This window comes from Corvus brachyrhynchos, unplaced genomic scaffold, assembly GCF_000691975.1.
Source record: "Corvus brachyrhynchos isolate BGI_N302 unplaced genomic scaffold, ASM69197v1 scaffold53, whole genome shotgun sequence".
Taxonomy (NCBI): domain Eukaryota; kingdom Metazoa; phylum Chordata; class Aves; order Passeriformes; family Corvidae; genus Corvus; species Corvus brachyrhynchos.
In genome coordinates, this window is record NW_008237681.1 from 7,132,440 (window position 1) to 7,159,595 (window position 27,156).

General features: G+C 40.7%; 1 protein-coding gene across 4 annotated transcripts in view; it reads right to left on the minus strand.

Annotated features, from left to right (window-relative positions):
- The window catches only part of CREB5 (cAMP responsive element binding protein 5), a 257,525-nt gene that overhangs the window by 69,210 nt on the left and 161,159 nt on the right, over positions 1-27,156 (minus strand). For all 4 annotated transcript variants that reach the window (XR_001861334.1, XM_008632019.2, XM_017732165.1 and 1 more), the window contains 2 exons: positions 5,703-5,829; positions 3,478-3,588 (listed from right to left, as the gene is read on the minus strand). Coding sequence is in view for 3 of the 4 variants with exons in the window: in XM_008632019.2 (XP_008630241.2) it covers positions 3,478-3,588; positions 5,703-5,829 (238 nt within the window). In the remaining variant the exon portion in view is untranslated. The remainder of the gene's footprint in view (positions 1-3,477; positions 3,589-5,702; positions 5,830-27,156) is intronic.

Consider the following 27,156-nt stretch of genomic DNA (forward strand, 5'->3'; position numbering starts at 1 on the left):
GGTTCAGTGCACACTATTTATCTTTCACTCCAGTAATCCACACGGTATTGCACTTCCGAGTTCTGAAACCTCCAATACTCTGAAACTGCAAAACCAAACTGTATGTAGGCAGTATATTAAGGCAAAGGCACTGCCAACAGTTCCAACTTCATAATACTTTCAGCCTACTGAACCACATGTTAATATGCTACACGTGCTACTCTGCATATTTTTACCATGTACACTTAAGAGCTATATGTATCCTCTCCTTTCCAATGCAATATATTTTAATATAAAATCAATGTGTGTTTTTGGTGGGCAGCATAAGAGTTTTATCCACTCAGCTGTGAATCTAAGAAGAAAGCAGTATTGATTTAGATGTTCACTCATTCATTTACTAGGACAGTTTTAAAGCATTAGGTGATAACCTAATTGAGAGGCATACTGTGAGGGAAACTGAGATTGCGGAGATAAATTAAATCAGTTCTGGGATGTCATCTACAATACCTTAATACTTGATGGAACATTCTCCTGAAAAAAAAATTAAACCATGAAGCGAGCATCTTGGGTGGCAGAGTGTGGCTTTCCATAAATGCCAGGTGATACAAGGTGACCAAAATACGTATTTCTTATTACAGAAACATTACATTAATGCCACATATATTCTATATGTGTGTGTAGATGTACTTGTATATCAGACAATGTATATATTTATCAGACTGGCTTCCATTTCCCACTATACACAAATTTGAACCAATCAAGGGTATGAATCTTGCCGTCTATCTGCTTTCTTTAAAAAACCTGGCATCACACAGCATCCCTACGGATATTATTTATTCATATGCATTTGTAAAATACAGAGGCAAATTAAGTCACATGCGTCACCAAATAGTGTTATGACTGCTGCATACCAAATTGTGCTTGCCTTGCTCAGGTACATACTGCCATGAGGCCAGAAGAAGTTGGTCTCACATCTGGGTCTCGCATTTACAGGAGCCTGTCCCGCATTCTCTCACGTAGGCCTCCCAAAAGTGCTGATACTCCCATGGACTTGGGCACCTGATGAATCAGGCCCAAAGTCCCCTGGACTTCTCCAGCTACTTCAGGCACTAGCTACAAGCATCTTAGATGACTCTGTCTGGTGTGTGACACATACATTCTTCTCAGGGTGGTGGGGCCAGCCAAAAAGAACGTAAGCAATGCTGAACGCACCAACAGTAATAACATCAGCAGAATCCAGGGAAATCTGAAATTCCTTCCTAATGCAGGACACAGTCTGATAAGATACTAAACACCTCCACTTTTAACTTTTTTTTAAAAGTCACCAGTCTGTGAAGTCTCATGCTTTAAGCATGAAGAAAAGTGAAAAAGAACAAACATCCCTGTAATACAGATGATTCTGATTTTAAATCCAGGAACTTAGATGAAAGAAAGAATTTTGCTCTGAATATTTCCTACATTTTTTCTACTTTGTATTCATGCAGAGTATTGTTAATAGATTCATATTCCTCAAAGCAGTGGCTAAATGAAGAGGCTTTTTACATTACATGTGTGCTCATACAGAAACAAAGTAAAAAATTAGAATATAGAAACATAAAATATTTTAAAAGCACCAAACCTGCATTTGAAAAGAGGAAAAGTCCTGGAGCTCTGAATTATAGCTCTTAAGAGTTAATGTGTGCAGATTTTTGCTACCCTTGGAAGGGTGGCAGAAAGGCCCTGAGAAGCAAAGGCTCTGCTTGTTCACTACACCATTTTTTGGAACTGATAGCAATTTCTTCATACATTAAAATGCATTCATACATTAGATTTAGGGACTAAACCTGCTTACCCATATTAAAAAGTAATTTGTATTAATGTACAGTTTCAGTTATTAAAGCACAGAATTCTCACCATAGGCACCAATAATTTAATCTTGTTCTTAAGTAGCCTCACACTACCAGTAAAAAAGAGGCAGGGGGTGTGGGGAGAGAGTAAACTACAGAACCTTTAGTCCCCAAAACAGATGCCAGTTTTGGATTTATTCAGCCAAGGAGTATTTAGTTTGGCTCAGCTACACTTGCATTGAAAAAACACTTGCCTATTCCAAAAAGTTTTTAACAAGCTCTGCTGCAGATGCTGTTGCCATTTGGCATGTCACCGTCACTGTGTGGTACAGCAGAGAGAACTCTTGACCACAGGTTTTCCTTGGCTGGGGGAGGCAGCATTTTTGGCTATCGTTCTTCTTCTGACCAACTGGCTGCATGTTTACGGAGTGTGGTTTTAGACAGAGTGTTAACAGAGGTTGGGTTAACAGCCTAACCCAGACCAACAGTGAGGCAGAGGCATGACCTACCCAACCTAAGAAAACAGAGGTAGAATAAGCTCATATATGTTGTTTCTCCTAACCCAGAGTCTGCTGCATGCACCATACCAATAGACAAGTAGGTATTTTTCTTTGCCTCAGGATAGATGACAACAACTTTAAAAGCTGTACCAGTCATGCAAAGTAGAAATATATAAAAAATATGTGGTTGCTTAATCTTTGTCGGCTTGATTTCATTCTCTCACTTATGACAATTTTACCTTGGCAAAATGCCACTGAAAGAAGTTCAATGAAGTTGCTCCTGTTTTCCACTATGATGAGGTATCTTGAGAGCATAAAACCCTACAGAGTTAAAACTAAAAACTTCTGTCCTCATATTTCCATTAGACAGCAGCAAATGGCAGTTCTGAAACTTAAAAAGCCAAAGCATTTCTACACTGATAACTTGATTCCAAGGATATTAGTGCCAAATACCTCTACAAGAGTGCATATAAAGCTGGGGAAAACTAACTAATGTCCACCTATAATTTAGTTTACATACATCAATCCTATATCAGTACATATGCCTGAGAAGCCTTGACCTTTTAAGATGTAAAACAACTTTAAAAAACAATTTTGGTTTTTTGTTGTGACATTTGACTTGTATAAATAAATTACATTTGTCCAAATTCTGACACTTCTTTTTGATGGGAACACCTTTGTTACATTCCAGTATAAGAAAATATCCCAGTTCTATATACATATATTGTTTGGTTGCTCCTCTGACACACCATGCTCCTATCTGGAAAAAGCAAGGACTACGTACACTCCCTCCACAGCACACACTTTTTACCGCACTCTTTATTAACTGACAATTTTCTTTAGGTCAAGTTGTGGAGCACAGACACCATTATAGAAACAGCCAAACCATTTGCTTAAATTCTACTAATCTGCACCAAAAATCCTGTTTAGCACAGTATGGATCATATAGCTCACCCTTCAGTTCCCTCTCACCGAGAGATCAGTTAGGACTAGGAACATCTTGAAAGTTCATAGACACAAAGGCAATTTACTGCAGCATATTAAAAAAGAGTATAACGTATGACTAAGAATGAAGTAAGCAGTGTCTGGCTACATCCCCCCCACTGTCTGGGTGACTGGTATGCAACAGCAATATTAGAAAATACAGTAATTTTAAAAAATTCTCTTTTTACCATTTTGGCTTCTGAATGCATTGGGGGAACTTGAGGTGAAGCACATGGATTATTGAGGTTCGGCCCCTGCATCCCCATGATGTTGGAGTTCATTGACATTTGTCGCTCCATCTTTTAAAAGAAAAAAAAAGGTTTGAAAACATCTGGAGACATTTGCAATAATTTACTCTCAGTTTCTATTTAAATGGACTCAGCTTTATTTCTTCAAGTCATGACTGGGAAAATAACAATCTGTGTCATGAATTGCATGTGTGTATGCATGTAGGTGTGTGTTTCATCAGAATCGGCCCTGAAAACTCACAGCCAATTATAAAGAAAGGGGTTCTTTAATAAACAGATGTAGCAGCCACCCAGGTTTGCGCTTTTTTGTAATGATTTTCTCCCTTTCAGTATAACAACACTCAGAGTTAAGTGGTTTTAAAAGCATCACTGTATAAAATTGTAGATTCCCCGTCCAGTGCAGCCCAACTTAGCTTGTTAAAAGCATAAATAAAAATCTACAATCTCAAGCATATGGAAAACAAGCTGGCTGTTTTTCCCTCACTCGGACTGCTCAGCTGGGAAGAGTTTTCCATATGTCTTGTAAGGGAAGCTTTCATGCACTGCTGAGATAGCAAAAAACAAAGCAAAGCTTCTCCTGGCTGTTCAGAGCCCTTTCTGCAAGCTAATCTCACTAGGCTGGGAGGGAGCAATACAAACAAAACCTAATGGCAGTAAGTCCTCTATAAAATCATTTCCTGGAGGGTATTCCCCAAAAAGAGACAAGCCCCATACACTGCTAGGCCTTGTCAGGGGTGGTAAGCAGGGTTATGGTGCTGTTTCCAGCCAGAGCTGAGCATCCCACCTTGCTTTGAGCCAGTCCCCCAAATCTTTGACTCCTACAAAAAAGACACTTCTGGGTCCCTCTGAGCAATCCAAGCAGGGGAGCTATATTTTGTGCCCTGCGGTGAGGTGTTGTCTCCCACCCTCCATGATGCCTGCAAAAAATGGGTGCTGGGCTTTGGGGAAATGTGCATATCCCACTGCCCACTGGCAGGGAAAAGCTGCCAAGGCCCCTTTACCCTCTCTCCATGGGGTAGGAGCACCTCCCACTGCCATTTCCCCTGCAGCCCTTTCAGAAGTGCTGTGGGGCAGGAGGGGCAGCCAGCACTGACAGGGTCTGTCTCGCCTCCATGCTCGTATCTCCAGGGCTCGCAGCCGGAGCACACCTGCTCGTCTGCAAGTAAAGCTGCCCAAAGGGCTCCCCAGCAGCAGACTGAAGCCACTGAACTTACACGGTTGCTGGATGCTTGCTCCATTTCGGGTTCCTTGGGAATCATGCCAGAAAAAACTTCCCACAATGATGCCCTACATTTTTTTGTTAGACTTCCTGATCGATTTTCCAGGAGAGTCTTATTGACAAGTTAATAATTAATAACTTATTCATGACTGCTCAAATAGTAGCCAAACCTGAATCTTTGCATCCTTGTGGAGTGCTCCCCTTGATCCAGCAAAGCCAGAACATACAGCGCTTTTCTCCCTCCCATGGTCAATTGCTCTCAGGTTTGTCTCGCAAACTGAACACAGTGAAATGAAGCAAAAACTTCTTTCTCCATCCCCTCTTCCCCATGTCATCCTTACTTTTCTCCACCCCTAAGCTGCCCAAATGTCTTCTACTGAAAAGGTTAAAAGGTTAAAATCATTTAAGATTTTAAGTTACAATTGTAAAGCAGCCCTCTGGCTTCCATAAAATGGGAAATACTCCCATCCCTTCAGAAATGAGGCGAGATGAGCAGCAATTGTTACCTAGTTCTAAGTAAGTGCAAGTTAACAGACCAGAAAAGTAAGTTACATTTCCTTCTTTTTAACTGGTTATCTCCCACACAAGAGGATCACTTAGAGTTCACAGACATAACTTATGTACATTACTTTTCCAGTTTTTTTCTCAATTCAGAAAAATCTTTTTGTTTCAGCACAGACATACTGATCTCACCTACATGACCAAGTATGAGAATCACAAATTGTAGTCTCATGTAAACTGCTTCTAATCACTCTTGCACTAATTAGCATGCCATTAACTTCATCAAAAATACTCTTGTCTAAGATGAAGCACTATAGAAGGTCCAGCTTCCTTAACTTAATATGCTGGGTTTTTAGAAAATCCAGCAGACTTTCACCTCTGCTTAGATTGAATCAAACACAACACAGCTTTCCTCCCTGCAAAAAAAGCCAACCAGAAAACTTACAGGCATGAGTACAGCAGAAGATCCTGGCATGGTAGGGTTGGGCAGGGTGCCAGGCATAGAGGCAGGCATAGGCTGTCTTTGTCGGTTGTGTAGGTGCAGTAGTGAAGACAGAGAACCTGGGACAGGCCTAGAAGAAGAGAAAAGAAAAGAAAAGAAAGCTGTCATGGGCTGTGGAGACCAAAACAAGCCTTACCCTGCCAGCCATTGGTAGGCACAGGCAGCTCCAGACAAGCAGGTGCAGATAAACCAATCCAGGATTTGTCCTTTCCTGCATAAATCAGTGGAACATAAAGTCTTCAAGAAGAAGGTGTATCACCTTCCTTCTTCTCTTTATCAGTTAAAGCACCAGTATAGTTCATCTGATACAACATGAATGTAAACATATCAGCAGGTCTCAGTCTGAGCGCCTCTGCATTGTTCAGTGGCTAGCAAAAGATTTCTACAAACAAAGCAGGAAAATTTTCTGGCATTAGTGCACTGCTGTAAATTTAGCCCTCAGGAACAAAAATATCTGGATGATAGTTTTGCAGCCTATGACAGAAAATTACCTCTCAAGTTAATTTTTAAATTTTATCACCTGTAAAAAAGCTACTCTAAAATGAGTATTTCAAATCACCCTTGATAATCTCTCCTGTGAAACTCTACCAAGCCTTTGTTCTAAAGCAAGATTACTAATTTTACCACTTAGCACACCATCAGGACACAAAAAACAGGGAAAAAAGAAGTAGAAATTAAATTAGAAAAATTACATTCAGATTAAGCAGTTTATGGAAGAAAACATATGGACTATAGACAAGAAGAGTGAATTATTTTGGCAAAAGGGGTTCAAAAGACTTAGAAGGATGTTTTTAAGTACAGCACAGGGAAAACCGTGCATGTGAGAAAGCAGGCCCACTCACAAAGAAGAATTATAAAATTAATGGATTAAAAAATGCTGGGATTACACTTTGAAAAAAGCCTTTAAGAACGTGGGCTTGGGAGTTATATTATCAGTTTGTTGTTGTTTTGGGGTTTCTTTTAGTTTTGAAGAAAGTATGAGTTGCTTGAAGTTAGGGGTGAGTGTAACATGTTACCTCTTCAAAAAGCTAGAAAATAAAGTTTTCACATACAGCACTTCAACAATACTGACACTACAAGCAGGTATGTTAAATTCTCAGAGAACAGGATGCTCTTCTGTATAGCACATGGTTTAGACTGTTTATTGGGAAGGAGAGTTGCCCCCAAAAGGTATGAGAAGGACTGGAGAAGAGGGTGCATAATCTGTGAGTTTGAAGAGCCCCTGCAAGGGGGAGCATGGAAGGAGTCGAAGATGTTTAGAGCCTCTAAATATCATGGTTGATTTTCAGCCTTGGCAGAAGCATCCTTTGCTTCAGTGATGAATCCACACCGCAAAACTAGGCTGACCGGGTCAGGGAAGCAGAGTCATAACCCTAGAGGAGCAAGGGGAAGACTATCCCACTTGGCCTGAACTGTGTCACACCAAATGATGGGTGATACATTTTGCCCCTCTAATTGCAAATGGCACCGGCAACCATGGATACATACACTTCTCCTCTAACTTTGCCTGTCACTTCCAGTTATCTAACAACATGCAGAAAGCCCGAAGTCTGTGAGCAATGGGATTCACAGACAGCCAGTATGGAGGGCACCACATCCAGACTCCCAAAATGTATGTGCCTGTCTGACGGCAAAACCACCTTCTTCTGACGTACAAGTCTCCTTCTCTTTTGCCAAGACCTCAGACCACCTAATCCCCTCTTCCTTAAAACTCCCCAGTATTTCCCATCCTTGGACCTGCAGTCCTTCAACACTCATCTCTTCAACACTGTTTCCCCAGAAACATTTATATCCCAACAAATGCCACCTCAAAATCCTTGCCCTGACAATTCCCTCATACTCAGACACTCTGCCCCTCCCACCCTTCTGCCCTCAGCTGCCCTCTTTTAGCAGCTGCACACAACTGAACCCATACTTTTGTCTTGGCTCTCCATGCAGAGAAAAAGCCTGTGTTTTGAAGGATGTTTTAAAAATCCTCCCAGACACATACAGTACTTATTCAGAAGGGGAAGAAAGAAACCCAAAAATAACGACAAATGTATCTCAGATACAGACAAGGAGTTCTTCCTATGCCTCCCTGGGTATCTGCTGATGGAGGAATATGATGTACTTACATCTTCATAACACCTTAAAAAAATCAAGACAACATTTTCCAAATGTGTGGTGTGATCCTGTGAAAGAGTGCAGTAAGTTATGTGAGGGAGCATGAATGAATTTCTGGGATATGCAACTCTACAGTCAGCTCAGTATGTGGATAAGCCTCAGGAGCTGTGGAGGTGGTGTAAGTGGAATGGATGCAGTGCAGGAAAATGAGCTCAGAAAATATACTCAAAGTACACAAACCTTGACCTATTCTACTGTCCACTTAAACTCAGTGCTGCTCCATGTACCAGCACTCATTCACACATGAGGACTGACAAATCAATAGGACAGGATCAAAATAGCATGAAAAGCAGATTCAGTGCTCTTTTGAAAAGAAAAAAGTGAGGAGATATCAAGTTGAGTGTGAGGAGGAGATCTTAGTTTGATTTTTAGAGGCTGTGGGGGGTAATCCACTTCCCAGGCCCATCCACACCAGAACTACTGCCCTGCAAAGCAGCAGACAGCAAATTCAAACAGGTCTTCTCTACCTCACGCTTTAAAGTCCATGTGCTAGATGGCAGGGCTGGGACCCCGATGCTGGGGCATTTGAGCGGCAGAACAGAGTGTGCTGCAGCCCCTGCTGGGGATGCACTTAAGGTTTCCTCCCGGACAGCAGGCGGGAGGAGTGGGCAGGAAAGGAGAAAGCACTGGTGCACTCTCCTGCCTGGCCTGGAATGAGACTGAGGTGTGCACCCACCTGCCCACTCCGCAGCTCTCTTGAGTCCACCAGCTTAGAAAGAATCTATGGGAGCAGTGCTGGCCAGAGCCACACGTTCAATAAAAATACTGCTTGAGTTTTCAGTGGGGTCAAAGTAAAACAGGTACCATGACAGGAGCCCCCCCCCCCCCACCTTTATTCATTCTGAGAGTGCCCCACATACAGACCCTTTGTATGATTCACCAGTTTCATAATAAGCTTAGGTGTTAGGCTGTTTGACAGAAACTTATTTTGGCCTGACCTATACAGTTTGTGCAAGTGATTCTCAAGGGACTGCATGGTTTGGATTTTGCTTACATGTTCCAGAGCCAAAAAAATTTCCAGAATTGCTTTAATGAGTTTGGGAATATGGGGCTTGGGCAAAGGGGAATTACAGGTATTTATTAAAATGGCAAAGAATCTTCCTTGCTGTCCCCAGCTTTACCTTTAATGCTGCTTCATTTTAGGACAGAGTACATGCTTTACACTTAGCTAGAGGGAAAAACTCTTCAGTACTTCAGGTGGGTTTTCTTGCTACACTCCTGCTAGTCTGTTCCCAAGTTTGCTTTTTAAAAGAGGTGCAGAGCAGTCAGAGAAGCCTTGCACTTCAAGGTTGAACCTCTTTGTTGAAAAGTCTGCAGTGCTCCTGCCGTTGATATAAGTGCTACACAACGCACACTGGATTCCCCCCTCCCATATCAGGGAAACTGACATTGGCCAGTACTTGTGGATACTTCCATTGCTCCTACACTGAACACAGGTCATGGATTTAGCACGTGCTCCTGCACACTCTCACAAAGCTCAGGGAATGTGTATAGCACAGAACCGTACAGGCTGAGATACTCGATTTGTCTGAGACATTTCTTCCAAGGACAACACAAGCTTCTTTTGTTGTTGCTTTCTATCTGGCAGCAAAGAAAGTCAGTGAGCTTATAATTGTTATTTTTAATGTTGGACATATTGAATCTGCTCCTCTCTTTGTAAATGCTGAGGAGGTACTGCCTGCAGCCTGTCAGTCAATATTTTTGACTGAGATTTTCATTCCTTGGCACCTGTGTTGCTAAATAAATAGGGCTGTTGGGCAAACAGTCCACAAAAAAAGGACAGATAAGGTAGAGAACTGGCAGGTGCTCAACCTCACTAAAAATCTGGCTATCCGTGGGGTTTTTCCAAAATTCAAGAACTTTCATTGTGTTCCAGCGGAAGCCTGCTGTTGGACATGATGGGGTCTTGGGCAGCATTTGCACACTATCTCTTTGGGCATGTGTGGCCTGGATAGTCAGCGTTATGGTGGCTTAGTAAAATACCACGTTAGCCAAGCTGCTGTAGCTGACCACGTTGGCTCTTCTTCTTCTGCATGGTCATGCTGACACCATGAGTCACCCTTATTAACATTTGAAGAGATGGGTGGTATCTTGCTAAGCCATGGTGACTGATCATGTTCCATCATATGACTCTACCCAATGATTAAAGACAACTCCTCTAAGGCAGTCATATATCTATGATATATACTTCAGTGTGTGCCTCCCAGATTAATACCGAATACTCCGTCTGATATGATGCAACTGACTGTCTGATGACTAAACACTATATTTGTCTATTAAAAGACTAAGCTTCCCTTAACTTGAAGTCTTCAAGGATAATTTGGGCAGATGACAATTTGCTGCTGAGGTCTCATGAGAGTAGGTTCCTACTGACCGAGACCATGTGGGACTATGTGCAAAAGGACTGATGCTATTTAAAGTATCACTGCAGAATGTTTTCTATTATGGTAAAACACTCCGGGTCAGTGGGTCTTACCATGACCTCTCTCCTGCTCCTTACTCTGCTGCACGTAGCATTCATGCAAGGCCATTGAGAACACCTACATCATGACCCTGTTTGTTCCACTTCAGTTAGCGCTGGTGTGGAAAAAGATTAGCCAGAAGTATACCAAGTTGCACTGGAATAAAAGAACTCATCTCTTCACTTTCCATAGCCTTCTGACCTGGCCAGCTCACACCAGAGCAGCCCACAGGTGGCTGGTTGTGCTGTGGCGATTTGGCATGTTGGGTCAGCATTGGCTGAGGGATTTCTGTACCACACTGCAGTTCACAACACACTTGATCAGACTTCAATCATTTTTATGTATATGTGTAACATTTATGTATCTACATATTTATTACAGCAATGCCTAGAAGCCTTGGTTTAAAATTTGTGGGTGAGGTGAAGTCCTGCCCCAAAAAGCTTGGAGATCAAGTTAAAAACGAGAGAGGGTGAGTGGAAGCAATAGGGAGACAGAGGTGAGTAAGGCAGCAATGATACCGTTATCATCAATGTAAAGAGGAGCAATCACTGCATGCCAGCAGCCTGGATATTTTCAAGGGATGTCAGTATGTGCATGTAGTTAGGGTGGCTTTCAGACTGAAGCCCCCAGGCAGCCTACCATACTGAGAATAAGCACAGCTGGCTGCAGTCTACCCTCTGAAAGTCTCACTGACAGCCAGGTACTGTCACAATTAAACTTTTCATTGCATAAACTAAGTTCCCTGTAGCATGTGGTTGCACAGACCAGCTGCAAGCTGCTTTTACAGCAGCTATTGCAGCCAGAGTACCTGGCCTGAGTACTGTCCTGGGCCTTCAATATTTGAATAATTCAGTCAGAGGCAAAGACATGGAGGGGATGTTTTAATCTGAGAAATGTGTTCTGACTGGAGGGGCTGCCTCATTTACTGCTGGTCTGCTGGTTTTTGATCCACACTGCCATTATTTAAGCCTATCAAACTAACTACAGCTTTCCTCATTTGTGATCCATTATTTCCCACCCTCAAAGCAGGGCAGTTTTGTCTAGTTTCAATTTATCCATTTGTCATTCAGAGGAGGAAAGAAAAAATAAACACTAGGGAAAGCAACAACAAAGCATCAGAGCAGTACTTGGAATACCTTGCATAGTTGCAAGGGACCTCACCTGACCTGCTGTATCCCATGTTTAATGATGTTTTAATCACATCACCACCAGAGAGCCAAGCTTTCCAAGAAGTGGGAGGTTTGTGTCACCAGGTTTTTCAGGGAGCCAAACCATATTCAGGGGAAAAGAAAACTGGCACCTAGAATTCATGGCTCCCCGCCAACCTAGTAAAGATCCTTGTTTGTATTTCTCAGATAATTCAGACATCTGCATGATGTAGGTAGATTATTATTATCAGTAGCAGACATTTATACTGTGGTGGTGCCCAAAGGTCCCAGTCAGGACCGGGACCCCATTGAGCCTGGCACTGTACAAACACAGATAAGAGACAATTCATACAGAGTGTGTTTACATTCTAGAGACACAAACCAGATGAAAAGTAGAAGACGGAGATAGAACACACAAGCAAATAAATATGCTAAAGAATTGGAGACAATTTAGAGGCACTACTACTCTGGTTGCTTTTTTGCTTCTTTGTATGCTTTTTATTTAACTGGTATGCTCAGAAATGACAGGGCTGAGGAAGTTTGCAAGAGGAAGGGAGTAACTAAGATTGAGATACAGGAAGGGCAACACTCCAGAGAGGGAAAATTGTGGCTCATAACTTAGAGGATTTGGGAAGCATCCAGAAAAAGCTATGCTTTCTCTAGAGATTTTTAAATGGAGTGTGCATGTATCTTCATATATGTGTTACCTTTAGGTATTTTCCCAGTGCTGGAAGAAGAGATTTCTGCCTGGGAAAGAGAAACCAGCTGATGGTAAAGGCACTGGCAAAGTGAAAGTGACGCTTGACACTGTAATGAGAAACTGGAGGACTGAGATAAGATAAGGCTAAGCTGTGAAAAGTCTTAAAGACAAGATGCTTGATTCAGAAGTGAAGGGAAAGCCCATGTATGTGTCTCAGAAGAGCTGGCACAATTAAGATAACAAGCTATACATTGGCACAGAGGAAGAATGAATTCAGCAACAAGCATCACAAAAGGAGCAATGCAGCATACAGATATGAAATGATACGGAGCAAAGTCAAAAGCAACTAAAGAGGTGTTACTTCTCAATTCACATATCCCTTGATGCCACTTGAGGAGAAGCTGTTCATTTGGAAACAAAGCAACTCCGACAGAAATGCATTCTTGATCACTTGTTGTAATACACAGGAAGAGAAGACCCAAATGAAGGGAAAGAAGAACTATAAAAACAACAACAACAACAAACCCAGACAGAGAATGGGTATATATACATATACACACACAGTAAAATACTATCATCCTGTGGAAAAATGCCTTCAAAATTTGTTAAGATTTCTGTACTTTTTACCTAAGCTTGTAGGAGAAAAGCCCCACAAATCAGCAGCCCCATCATGTATTTAGTGGTCCAAAGTCTATTTAAAGGTTTAGTCAATGATAAATCTTGCCTTTAGAAACTCCAATTGTGCTAATGCCACCTATATTTCCTGAACACATGTTTAAGGAACCTCTGCAAATTCAGCACAAGTACAAGGACCAGCAGGTCCTTGGAAGCCTCACAAAACCCATTAACATTTGCCTTTTGGCTCTTACAGGTCTTAGAAACTGCTGGTTTCAATCTTTCTTTCCCTCTAAATATTTCACTGGGTCTTATTGCCTGACCCATTACAAGAAAAATAAGAAAAGCTAGAATCGTTTCTTAGACTATAACCTCCTCGGAGAAGTTTATGTTCTGCACAGTGTTATGCACACAGCTGGAACTCACAAATGATATGTGAAGGATAATGGCATAGTTAAAGCAAAACAGGGAAACACTGCAAAAGGCAGGTTTGAGGGATTATAAAGAACTAGCCCATATAAAAACACATTCTTGTATTAAAATAAGAAAAAAAGAAGTGGGATAAACCCAAAAAACTGCAGCATAAATATGATTTGATCATAAAAGCAAGCAATGATGTCAGACTGATTCTACTGCCATCGCAGTCTCTCAGCTCAAACAGAACCAAACTTAGTTCTTCCGGAAAACAAATTATTTTGCAGCCCCACAAATAAAGCTGTATCATTTTTCATTGAAAAAATAGGTAGCTGTAATATGCAAATGCAGCTGACTAAACCCAGGAATAATAACAGCAATAAAGCTTACACAAACACTTTTTAATATGACCATTCTTTTTAAAATCTGGGCTTAAGATTCCAGCCTGGCAAGCAAAATTAAGAAAATTTGAAAATCTGAGGCTCATAGAGGAAAAATATTAACAGGTTAAACAGCTGGAAAGAAACCTACCCCCAGCATCCAGAGAAAGTGACAACTGAACACCAAGTAACTCTTCTGCCAGGTTTGGGCTATCTAAAGGTGCTGGAGCCCTCATTTGCTCAAGTGACTCCTTTCACACACATGTTACAGCAGTGCAAATTTGACCTTCACAACTTTGCATCTGAAAGGGATAGTAGGTTGCAAAAATGATGGAGAAAAAGCATATTTTACTCTTAAAGGGCTGAGAGGGTCTTCAGAGAGCTCTCACTGAATACTCACTACCAACTGATTCCTATACTGGAAATTAGGTAACAACAAATTTCCCAAAATTGTCTTTCCATTTACCCTTATATTTGGACCAGTGCAATTTAACGGAAATACTAAGATCAAAGAGCTTTGTAAACCCTCTTTATAATAAAAATGAAAAAAAATCTTTTTGAAGATTTATTTTTCTTTTTCTTTTTTCTTTTTTTTTATTTTTTTTAACTTCCCAAACAATGCAGAAGTTTGTCTCTGAAAATAAGATGGTGAATTACAGCAAAGTTATGAAAACAAAGAACCAACAGTTTCTCCAGTGCAGGCTTGTTACCATGAGCTAATAATTCCAGACTTTAAGCAAGCTGAGCCTCTTTTTTAATAACTGCATGCCTCTAGGCAAAGTATTTCTACTAAAAATTATTGAGGCATGGAACAAGGCAAGGTGTGTGAGCTAATGCTGGATTGTTCAGTTACTAAACCAACTCCTATAGCAATGAGCCTGCACTGAACTGACAGATTATTTCTCTGTATACACTTGTATAAACATACTGCTTAAGGTCGAAATCTGTGTAAGCTTTCTTTTCAATTAAAATGTCAAAGATGACAGCACATGTTTTCACTGTCCCTCACAGGATGATGGATGCTGCGGCAGCAGATTCATGCCCCCGTGTTTCAGAGATGTTTGCCTGCCTGGGTGTCTAAGAAAGATGTACTTGCTGCTGTCTTCATGTGCCTGCAGGCAGACAGGACTGCTATACTTATACTTTGGGTGGCTTTACTTCTCCTGACTTTTTCTTCCTCAGCATTGCCCCCGTGGACCCCCACATCCAACATCGTAAAAGTTAGAGCGGAAAGGTTGCTATGCACAAAGAGGTTGGGAAAAGGGTCCTGCATTAGTTAATCAAATTAAGATTGCTACTTAAGGGAAGGCTTTAAATTGCAAGCCGGTTTGTGATCATTGCTAATTCAGTTCCGGTACCTAACATAGGTCCTCACAAAAAAACAGCTGCTGTGGGTAGTCAACAAAAAGACATAGTAGACCCCAAAAGAAGCTCCTAGCAATTTAAATATAGGATAATATTAATTAAAAGGCAATTAATCTGAATCTTTGCATTTCTTCAGCTCCATATGACTAAATTACTAAAACTGTAACCATCAGTTTCTCGTTCATTTTCATCAGTCTAGAGCTTGTACAAAGACAGTGGCTCCAACTGTTGCTGAGTCTCAAGACCACGTGGCAATACAACTCACAGCACACGGAGCCGCAGTGCTATGGTTAGGCATGGAGCAGAGATTTGATCACAATTCTGCTAGAAAATAGTTTGACTAAAGAAAACAGCCTAAATAAGTGGAAACCACTCCAGCATCTGCCACTGGCAGGTTCAGTCTGTCTCATGCTGACAAGACACAAGTCTTCTGTATGCACTGTGGAAAGCAGAGTTTGCTCTGGCTAGCAGAGCACAGTCGGTAATGAAGACAATATGTAGGTGTACATACACGTGAGATTGTTTATTTACTGAGATTTAAATTCTACACACAACACTAAAAATACTATTAAAGTAACACACACTGTAGAAATCTTTAAGAAAGGCTTTATGTAATTCTACATGATATCCTAAACAAAATAGGAAATAAGCAAAATTGAAAATTAGAAGCTTGAAAAACTCTCAGATGATATATGACATCAGCAGTAGACCAAAATCCAGCTCTTAATCCTATCCTTTAACAAGAATACCATAGAGAAACTCTGTGCTTTTTAACGCTCATTGCTTCCCAAGCACTTCTGCCATCAGCACATTGTTCCTGTGGTGCCAGCCTCTCTCTACAGCCCAGAGGAAAGTTAGCACAGCCCACCATGGTCACAGCCCCAAATATGCTCAGTGCCTCAAAGCTGCTGGTTGTTTCAGTGAGTTGAGGGAGAGGAGCACATACATGAAGGTGTACTCTCAATTATCTGTTCAGCAAGTCATCTCCAGGTGTAAAAATATTTTAATGCTGCCAAATAGCTATGTGACCTTCAGTGACCTTCTTCCCACCCTCAACCCACTTCACTGATTCCCTTCCAACTTTCATGAAGATCAAAATGAACATATGCCATTTCTTGGGAGGAACCTTTGCACACGCTTCATCTCTTAAACATGCTAAAAATCCCAGCTGACAGCTATATTAGTACAAATGATGAGAAGCACAGGGAAGAGGTGAATCTCAAGGCAGATAGAACAAAGTCATGGGGAACTGCTGCAGCTGTACTTCAACAGAGATCAGCTCTGAGCCACTGTTGTTTGCTCTTGTTATTTAAAAGGTTCACATTGCCATCTCTGCTTACCTCTCACTGGGAGATATCCACTGATTGAGAGCATCAGTCAAAGAAACAGGAATCCCAGACACAGTTTTTACATAGCTTAGGCAAATTTCACTGAAGGGTGGAAAACATGTTAGCTGCTATTCACTAATAAATTCACCTAGCACAATCCCCAAGAAATGTGTGCACCAGAAACACTCCATGACAACAACAGAAGCACTACAGGTAGTGGCTGTGGGAGATTTTGCTGAGACTTTAGCTGCTGACACAGGCCAGCAAAGGTTTCCGGCAGCACACAAGGGGAAGCAGTGATAGCTGGTAAAAGCCATTGTCCACTCATGTGCAACCACAGACACATGGGAAAATTTCTCTCTCTACACATGCATGCATGCTAAGAGAGACAGCAAAAAAGAGCAGGCATTGAAGAAAGGTTATTTTATTCTACCAACAAAGTGTACATTGTAACTGTAATTCCCAGTCACTATCTCTGCCCACTCCCTCTCTTTTAAGTACTGGTTCGTGCAGGAACCTGCAGCTAATTTTGAGGTTGGGGTTCATTTGTTTTCACATCAATGCAATTAATTTCCACTGGAAAATGCATCTCAGGCATTCAATCAAAATAGGCCTAAAATAATTCTGAAAACTCATCTGTCTCCAATCTATATAATGTTTTAAAAATTGGATGCATGCCCTGCAATAACATTGCACTTCACAAAGCTTAAAGCTCTAAACTTGAGGGTATCAGTTACAGTGAAACTGTAGTAAATTAAAACATCCAGTTTCTGGTTTGCATTGATTTATAAATATCGACAAAACTACTATTGCAGTCATTACCACTTTGGGTGCTCTGAGCTGAATTTTCAACAGTTCAGGGTTATTTTCATTCTTATTGTGGCTACAGTAGCCTTTCAAGTTACAGATCAAATTCCAGATAACATGTAAATCTTAAATCTTGGTTTAAAAAATATGCATACAAACCAGCCAATGCACATGATAAAAAGCAGCAAGTCTAAGTGACCAGTAATGTCAAACATCCAAGCACACTTTTTTTTTTATTCTCTAGCTAAGAGCAGAAAGGATATTTACTGTTATGAAATATTCTAAATAGAAGCAAGTGGGAACCGAATAAAATATGAAAAGGTAAGTATCTCTAAGCCATTTTTTTTACCAAGAATTTGATGTTCTCTTTTGAACTGTTCTTTAAAATGACACAATCAATATTCAAAAATCATATTCAAAACTTTTCTCCTCAAAAGCTTTCCACATTAGTCTATCTGGTGATCTTAAAAATGTGCTTATTTATGACCAAATTATTGCTGAGGAAATATAAACCTGAAAAAAAAAGCAACCTCATGAGCTGTAGCCCAGTTAACACAATCATTTGAGAAAACAAATAAGAATAGAACGAATATATCAACAGCAAGAGAGCCAATTCTCGACGGTGTACAGCACACAGCTTTGCCAAAGACAATGGATTTAAACCAACTGGGAATCTCACTCATACATACACACACACACACACACTCCATAAACAGACACTCTATAACGCACTACATTTAGCTGTAAAACAAGCTTTGGCACTGATCTGTGTCTCATGCTTCAAAAGGAAACAAAAATCCCCATCTTCCACCTTGACATCTACTAGATACATGCTACCAAGTAAATTCTCCTGACCCCTGGTGGTGATTAGCTTATGAAGTGAAGCAGAGGGATCGCTATAATATTCACAAAATTCCTCCTGAAAGCACTGGCCAAAGTCTACCCTTGCACTTCTTGATACCATCACTGAAGCCCATGATGATCTGCAAATCACCTTTCCACTATTCTGTTCATCCTATTTGCCTTGTGCAGCAAGTACTGTTGAGTTGAGAAAGACAAGGAGAGGTGGCAGATGTTCTTTTGGACATGATGCTCTTGCCATTGAAGTTCACGGAAGTGCTGCTAATACAGTCATTTAGGACAGAATGAGACCCATAAAAATGTATGACCCCTATGAAGACATTTCCTAAATCATACCCTGAATACTGACTTAATGCCTGCTAATGATATGCTACATCATACTAAGAAAAAAAAGGTTATTTTACATCTTTACCTTCCAATTTGTACTGATGTGTTTGTTTGACTGTTTCACAGATAGGTTTTTTGTTTGTTTGTTTGTTGTTTCGAAGTTTTTCTATTTTATCTTATCTTTGTCTTGAAAGACATGCTGTCATACAGAGCAAACATTCTCCCAAACCAGAACTTTGTGTTGACAATTAAAATAACATCCTCTGCACCAGTTTAGAGTAAAGGGCTTAATGGTCAGTAGAGAGTTACGTAAAAAAAGTTCAGGTCATCCTGCCAGCTTCCAAGAGTCTGCAGCATGAACTAACAAACTACTAATTATTAATTTAATGTCTTTACGTGAACCGTAAGTGTTCATGCATACGCCATGAATAGTCATGGTTTGAACTGTTTCTTTTTGCCTCCACTTATTTCCCATTGAGAACTGCCACTGAAACAGGGCTTTAACTACAAAGCTGCTATGCCACGGGAAGCAGAAGAGCAGCACTATGATCAGCAGAGACAAAAATTGGATCAGCTGAATTTTGAAACTCTGAGGGTACTGGATAACTTAAGATATTGTGCCCCATGTTTTTCAACATAACAATTCAGCAAGGAGAAAATAATCTTTCCATAAATAGTTCAAAAAGGTCAGGCTGACCAGGCTAGAAGGACCTCTCTTGCTGCATTTGCACAGTTGAAGTAATGCCACTGATCTAGACATGGCCTGAGTCTTCTGCAGACACGCAGGACTGAAAACAGCCCTCCCAGAAACACAAGCATTGTTTCAACTCCCATCAACTCCCAATGCTGCAAAACCCAACTCCAAAGCACCACTTTTCAGTGAAGTGCCACTACAGCCATCAGAATCAACTGCAGCATTTGCATCAAGAGTTTCCAGATTTAAACTGTGGGAATGGGTAGGCTGGAGCTGCCAGTGGAAGGCCTCTGACAATGTAATTTGTTTGTCCTGCTGGCCTGACAGTCAGTGCATGCTGACAGTCAAGAAACATTAGTTGGTTTTGTAAGGCTTTTTCTTTTTTTTAACTGCTTCGAGCTGTTGGGCAGACAGAGGAAAAGGACATTTAGCTTAGGGAGGGGGCAAAGCAGAAGATGAATAATGGAAAGGAGATGTGTCCTTTTCCAGATGTCTCCTATAAAATAAGTGTTTGTCCCATGTATCCTGAGTCATGTCAATACACTGCAGGTGAACATGTTAAAAAATGTTAACTTTACCTAAACAGCAAAGCAGCAGTTAGTTTACACTAACATCAGATCTATTTGATTTGGTCACAGGGAGCCAGACATTTTACTGATCTGGTTAAAATATCTCAAGAGTCACATAAATAGACGCAGTCAAAGGCTGTTGCATCACCTGCATTTATTTTTTACTGTTAATATTCAGCAATGGAAGAAAGATACAGATCTGTGCTCTATACACTTGCCATCTCAAACAGTATGATCTCAGCTCAGAGAGCAGCAGGCATTTGCACAGCAGTGAGTATGGCTGATTTCCGGGGGGCGGAAGCCATGGCTTACTCACTCCGCTCCACATTTTCTGCCGTTGTTCTATGTCTTTTTTTTAATGGGAAAGGCAAATATGATGAGCATAAAGAATAGTGGCAAAGTCAGATTGCAGGTCAGCATGTCTGTATTTTATTTTCCCCTGATCTCTATATTTTGAGAAGAATGAATTTAGACCTTGTATTAGCCTACCAGATAACAAGTCCTTAAAATGGCTCGTACATAAAATTTGATGAGAAACCGATAATTTAGGAATATGTGTACGTTTAGACCAGAAATCTGCCTTTATCTCTCTCTATAGCAACAAACCATCTGAATCAACATTGCACCTCGTATAAATCTGACCCAGTCGATGTAGGATATGCAGCAAAGGTAATCTGTGACTTGAGAAAAGAAAATGCAGCAGTATATATTCAAGACAGTTTGTATTTGGCAGACACATACAACCAGCTGTTTATTCTTCAGCTTGTGGCTATACATCTACTGGGACATCCCCCACCCCTGTAAACCTTGCTTAGCTCCTGGTCTTATTTCCAGTGTAGATTTAACCCATAGTTATGGATAAACACAGTGCTTGGGATTTAAAGTTGTGTCATTTAGTATCATTTTTGACATCTCCACACATTATCATGAGCTTCTTTTTCACAAGGGACTCAGGATCTGATTTTAATTTGTAGTAAGGTTATGGTCACAATAAATGTCTACTTCAAATATTCATAAGAAGCCTCTAATGCAAATGGAAACAGAAAGTGGCTGTTTTCTTGTAGTTTCAAAGCCATGTATGTAAAACACACAGTACAGATCTGTTCCACATGCAAACCCATTATCAATCCACCACGGCACCCTGGCTCCTGCCCTGGCAGCAGGCACTCCTGTGCTGAAAAGTCTCAGCAGGTGTTATAGCTTGCATAATGAAGGAACAGGTTATGAAATCATTAGCACCTCAGCTGAGGCTGCCACAGGGATGCCCCTCTGTGTTCATTGTGAAACGTTTCTTTGGCAGCTGCATCCCAGAAGCATATTTGGATGTTGTTGCTTCAGCCTTGCCACACAGAGTGGAAAGTCAGCCAGTATTTTCATGTTCTGAACTTAAGAGCGGGGAATGGAAGTCTCTCTGGTCCACCTCTAGGCTAATTCTCTCCATTTACACATGCCTAATTCTAGGCTTGAAGACCTCTACGAAGCCCAGCTGTCTATAATCACACTCCCAGACCTATGTAGCCAGTGCTGCCAAGGACCTGAGCCATCCCTAAGGAGGCTGGAAGATACTTCAGCTTTGTCAAACACCACATGTTCCAACTCTCCTTGTCCTGCAGGCAGCCGCTGCTAGCAGTGCTTCAGAGCAGCCCAAATGCAGTTGAGAGCTGCCCTCCCCTTGGCTGGAGTCCTGCCTTGGGGTACAATGCACATCCCGTTGGCATTTCCTTCTCCATAAATGCAAGCTCAGGTGAAACTGTGCCAGTTCAAGCAGTTGAAGCTACGCTCACTTGTCCCTCCGTAGGAGAATCCATGTCCCCAAGAGAAAGAAGCAAAATCCACTGACGGTCACTCATTGAGCAAGGCATCCAGGGCCCTTTTCATGTTCCTTATGCCAGCCTTGAGACCTTTCCTGCTAGTTTCATAAATATTTGTTAACCATGCCCTTGCCAATGTGCAAGGGAGCACAGCTGTGATCTGGCTCAGGACAATTGGTGGCCCTAAATACCGGAGTATTCGGATCTAAGAAAAGGGAAAATTGTGCCACTTGAAGGAAACCACTAGCATCAGGAACAGAGGAGAACTTGTTGAAAGCAGTGAAATTTTACTGACTTGAGTCACCCTGGGGTCTGGTTCACTGCTATTTGCAAAACTTAAGTCAGTTTTACCAACAGTGTGAGGGAGAGCACACAAAGGAAGGACCTGTGTCAGGTTCCTGAGCATTAAGTCAAGCTGGCTTGGGTTGCTGTCTTTCTGAATCGATGCACTGGGTCATGATTTAAGTAAGTGAGGGGCTGGGGCTTTTTAAAGCAGCATAAGTAAATAGCTAAGCTTGATGTGATATAAAGAGCACCACAACAGAAAGCAGAACTTAACACAGTAATGAAAATCACTTACCCTTAATCATCCCTGAGACAGTGTTTTTACAACACTACTTGATTTATTCAACCAGCAAACATGCCTCCTTTGACTTTTCTAATAACAGGCCATCTCAGCCGTGCTTGTTGGGATTTGAGTTCAGAGATTTTTTAATTAGCATGCCAAGTATATTATTTAAATGTCTTTGATGCCTTTTCTTTAAAATTATTTGCTAAGCAATAAGTCATATTTATTTGCATAGGATGCCCCCCTTTCCCCCTCACAAAAAAAAAAAACCACACACCAACAAAAAACCAAAAAAACAAAACAAAAAAAAAATCAAAACCCAACCCAAAACATGACCAGGAAAGCTTGGAAAAGTAAGAGGTTTGGTCACAGGTATGTAACCAGTGTTGCACATTGCAGAGAACTTTATTGCTTAAAGACCTACTGAAGTCCAGATTCATTGCTGCTGACAAGCCTGCCACTTAGTGTACAAGACCATATGAAAGGTTGTTTGCTGCATGATTTATGATGGTGCCCTTACTGTAAACTACCTGTGTTCTGCTGAGCAGCTCCATGCTTCTCTCCAATGGAAGGGCCTCAGCTTTTGGAAAAGCTGGACAATTTCTCAAGTGAGTACACTCTTGTGATACTGAGGCTAGCCAGACCACAAACTATTTTATTATGTTGTGCAAAAACCTCTGTGCAAAATAACCCTCTTTAATTAAGATAGAGCAACCAGCACTGTGGTTGTAATTACCTTGCACTGCTTTACCCACGGGCATAATGAAATAAAATTGGGCCCTCTATATTTTTGTTTTTAAACTAAGTAAACCCAAATTAATTTATTCAACTCAAACCAGACAGGTTTCTCTTTAAAAAGAAGGCCTATATGGTTGGAGGGGCTGGTGCAGCAGGCGGAGTGACATGCAGTGATGACTGTGAACTGCAAACTGCTGGCAAAACATTTGGCTTGCCGTTGGTCCGTGGCCAGTATTTTCCTTTGTTAATGAATCCCATATCTTTTCTAAGTTAAGTATTTTTTCTTCTCCCCCTTCATTTTATTTGAAACGTATTTTAAATATTTTTGTTTTTATGACGTAGTGGAACATGATACAGCCCCCTCCTAACCCTGAATATGGGAAAATCAATTAAAATTTTGACATTAGGAGCTATGAACATATGGTTTAACTGCTCGGACTTTTTTTGTGAGCAATATATCAAGGATCAGTGCAAAGAGAAATAACAAAATGAGAGCTCCGCATTATGGGATTAAAAGTATACCTACTGAAAGCACATCATAGCCAAACCTTGCTATTCACTGAAAACAAAAACCCTGAAAACTTGGCAAGTTTTGATAGATTTTCTCTTAGACGTAGGATTACATATTTTTCATTTGTGCTCTTTTCTGAGAAAAAAAGGCCATTAAATAAAAATAGTCATTCTGAATGATGTGTTTAATATTTAGTACATTTTGTCTCACCCAAAGGACCTTCATTTTATGACTTAAAGAATGCAATCTTAAAATGGAGTTTTATGGGCTTCTTCATTAACTTCCGACTCGTACCTGAAGAAGGAAAACTAATTGAGGAATACCCCATTGGAACAAAAACAACCATGATTTTCAAATGTAATGATCATTGTGGGCATCAAGTCACACCTGCCCTACTGACCACCAGTCCTTAGGACTATGTGAAAGTGAAAACCCTTCCAGGCCCCTTTGGTATTTCAAATCATCAGAACCTCAGACAGACAAAACTGAAACAAGTCACTGAAACTCCAGGGAAAAAAGGCACCAAAGAGATTTAACTCTCTATTTAACTCTCTAGGTCACTAGGTTTCCACAAAAAGAAGCTCTTTCACAGAGAAAGATTGAAAGATTGGAAATGCTGTTAAAAATGAAGAGTTATTTTTAATCTGTCACTGGTGAAAAAACAAGTTTTTTTCAATCGTCTTTTATGGACATCTAGTCTCCAATCCTGCAATCATCTAGCTACATGAATTTACATGCCCTCCTTTAATATTCCTCAGTTTTACAAACCTTGCAAGATTTCTTCAGCCACACTAACTTGTAGCTAGTTTTACCGAGGGAAGAGATGACGAAAGTATAGCACAATGCATTGCTGGCCCTGAAACCCACACTGGGCGAGGACAAAGATATACTGGAAAAAATTAAGTTGCAAAAGCCTTTTCTGCACCAACCCCCTTATTTTTCATCATGAGACCGGTGCAGTGCTTGTGTTAGAAATGACAGAAAGCTTCTTCTAGAGGCTCTTGATATCAACTCAAACTGCTAAAGTTATATGAGGATAGAGACTTCGATTATCTATAGAGTATGTGCAAATTAAATATACTCTATCACGGTGAATTCACTTGCGCTGTAACTGCTGTGATTTATGCAGAAAATTGCAGCCAAGCGCAAAAGCTAGAGCAGCACTTTCAGGTTGACCAAATTTATTAAATTCACTAACAAATTGTATTTAATAAATCTTGGAAGTGGAGAAGAATAGAATATTTGGAAAAGCAGAAATTTTTAGCATTTCTAAATATTCCAGTTTGAAATGCCATATTAATCTGGAAATTTACCTAGTTATTTTTAAAAATGTAATTGTCCTGAAAACCTGAGAATGTCTTTGTTCCTTATTTGCACAGAATAATTAAGAAATTAAATCATATTGACTTAACCTGAATTACTATTTTTAAGTTCAGCCACTAAGTCAACAAGTTTGTTATTCACATAAAACTGGTTACCGTTACAACTCACCTGCCTGAAGCACACCAATGACACAAAAGAAACCTTAAATCTGTCAGTTTTTCTTCATTTCCTGCTCTATTAAAAACAACCCAATATTCCAACTCATTCCTCTCTTTTATGTCTTCTTTCCTAGATTTTTCCTAATTGATTTTAACAGCTAGTTAGAAACCTGAACATCAATATCAGTGTATTAATGAAAAACAGAACTAACACTGGTATTTCAAAGCTATCTTACAGACAGATTAGATTCAGTAATAAATTAACTGGGTAGGAATGCTGTTTTCAAGGGAAAAGACGATATTCTACAGGAAAGTATGGGACTTTTTGTTTTGTTTTCCAAGGGGATTAGCTCTTCCAGCCAGGAAGTTTTCACCACGCGTCCAGATTCCGTGATTTGCTCTGCATCCAACAGCGGTGCAAAATCATCTTTGACATTTACCGAAGCGTCAGACGCAGCACTTTAAAAGGACAAAGCTTGTCTTGATCACAAGAAAGGAGTTTGCAAACAAGGTGAATGCATGACAGTAAAGAAGGTGCCAGTGGCGTAGTGAGAACACGGCTGTACACTCTAAGACTGCATTTCTAGAAACTTCATAAATATGAACAACATCCTCCTCTGAGCCTTTTACCTCAAGAAAAATATAAGACTGAGTCAGTGTCATTCCAGAAGTTTTTGTCAGTGAAGAGTCGTATACAGGGACTGATCCTCAGTTTTTATGTTCTATTCAATAATAAATTATTAATTTTGCAATAATAAAATAACTGAGCATGCATGATTTTACATGTGATAGCAGTGACAGCATATTGGATAGTCATTAGTTAATGGACAAACATGAACGCTGGGTAAGGTACACAGGGAGTTCACTGCAAAAAGGCATTAATGTGCCATTACTTTTATAGTGGGAACAGCTTTTGCTAGCTAAGTTCCTGTAAAACATACATTTGAGCTTACAGGGATATTAGCAAATGGATCCCTCGCATGGTTATGGACAAAGCTTGTCTCCTAGTTCTGCAAAACATGCTGAAAATAACCATGGGGGGTTCCAAAGTTTTATTTGTTATGGCTTAATTCCCTTACTTTTGTAAAAATAAAAAAAAGGGGGGAGGGGAGGGTACTTTTAAAGAGCTGACTAGTTTGGGAATACATCAGAGATGGATTTTCTCACAAGTTTTTAGAATTCTCTTGCAACTCTTCACTATAAGCAAAAACTTCAGATGCTTAGTCGAGGAGGGAACAAGAACTGTTTAGCTGTTTATAAACTGAAAAAATATTTGGCCGTATTTTGGCTCACATTTCAGCCAAAAAATGGCTGGTTTTCATCATTACTGTTTTATCTTTGCATGTTTATGAGGCACCTACTAAAACTTGAGTGCCCGTCACTTACAGCGTGATGGGAAAGCTAGGGAATGAAGCACCTTGAAGCACAGAGCAATTCAGAGTCCGCATTTAGTCTTACGTGAAGTGCATACATTCTTTATTTCTCAAGTCAAGGTGGACACAAGCAGGCACAGGATATGCTTTAGATGACATTATGTTCTTATCTCAGCTTTTGCTTTTTGTATTGCTTTTTGCTCATCAAAATTCTCCCTGCTTCCACCCCCTGTACAGACAGCCCGTGCTGCCATCATTTCCCAGTGCAGGTCTAGAGAATAGTTTCAGTCAGAAGAAGGTCTGACCCTCAGAGGGTCACCTTGTCCAACCTCCTGCTCCAACCAGGACTAAATGCAGTATCAGAGCAGGCTGCTGGGGTCCTCTTTGTAGACAAAGTGTGAAAATCTACAGTAGCAGAGACTGACTCCAGCCAGTTGCTGTGTCTTGCCAGAGTTCACCTGCTGGAACCTTTCTTTCTTTAGGTCTCATGGAACATTCTCTCACTGAAACTTGCGCCTGTTGTCTTCCGACTTCATGCTGCAAAGTGGGGCAGACCCTGTCTCCTCTGTAACTACCCTGTAAGTAGCTAAAGGCTGCAATCAGATCCCCTGGTAGCCATCTCTTCAGGCTAAATCAACCAAGTTCCCCTGCTCTCTGCTCCTCTGGCTACTCTCTCCCTTCAGCCTAGGGAAGATGTCCATAAGGGCATCTGTCCTCCGTGCAACTGACCCACCTTACAGTGAGTCACTGCAGACTCACACAAGAATATGTGTGCAGTTTTGGGGTGCCCATTTGCTTGGAGTTATTCAACAGTCCAAGCAGATTTCACCCAAAACTGCCCCAGACTTTGGTTGGGTGCAGAAATTTTGTATTCCCCTCACAATAGAGATCTTTCTAAGTCCTCTAGGGATTGTTTGGGCAAACCCAAATACCTGACCCTGAGCCAATCAGTTAATTACTATATCTAATGTTTGTCCAATTTGATAATTCCTCTGCACAAGAGACACATGGCAGTGCAGATGTGCCGCTGAAATTCAGTGCTCCTGTGCTCAGTGCTACACGGGGAAGCAACAGACCCTGCC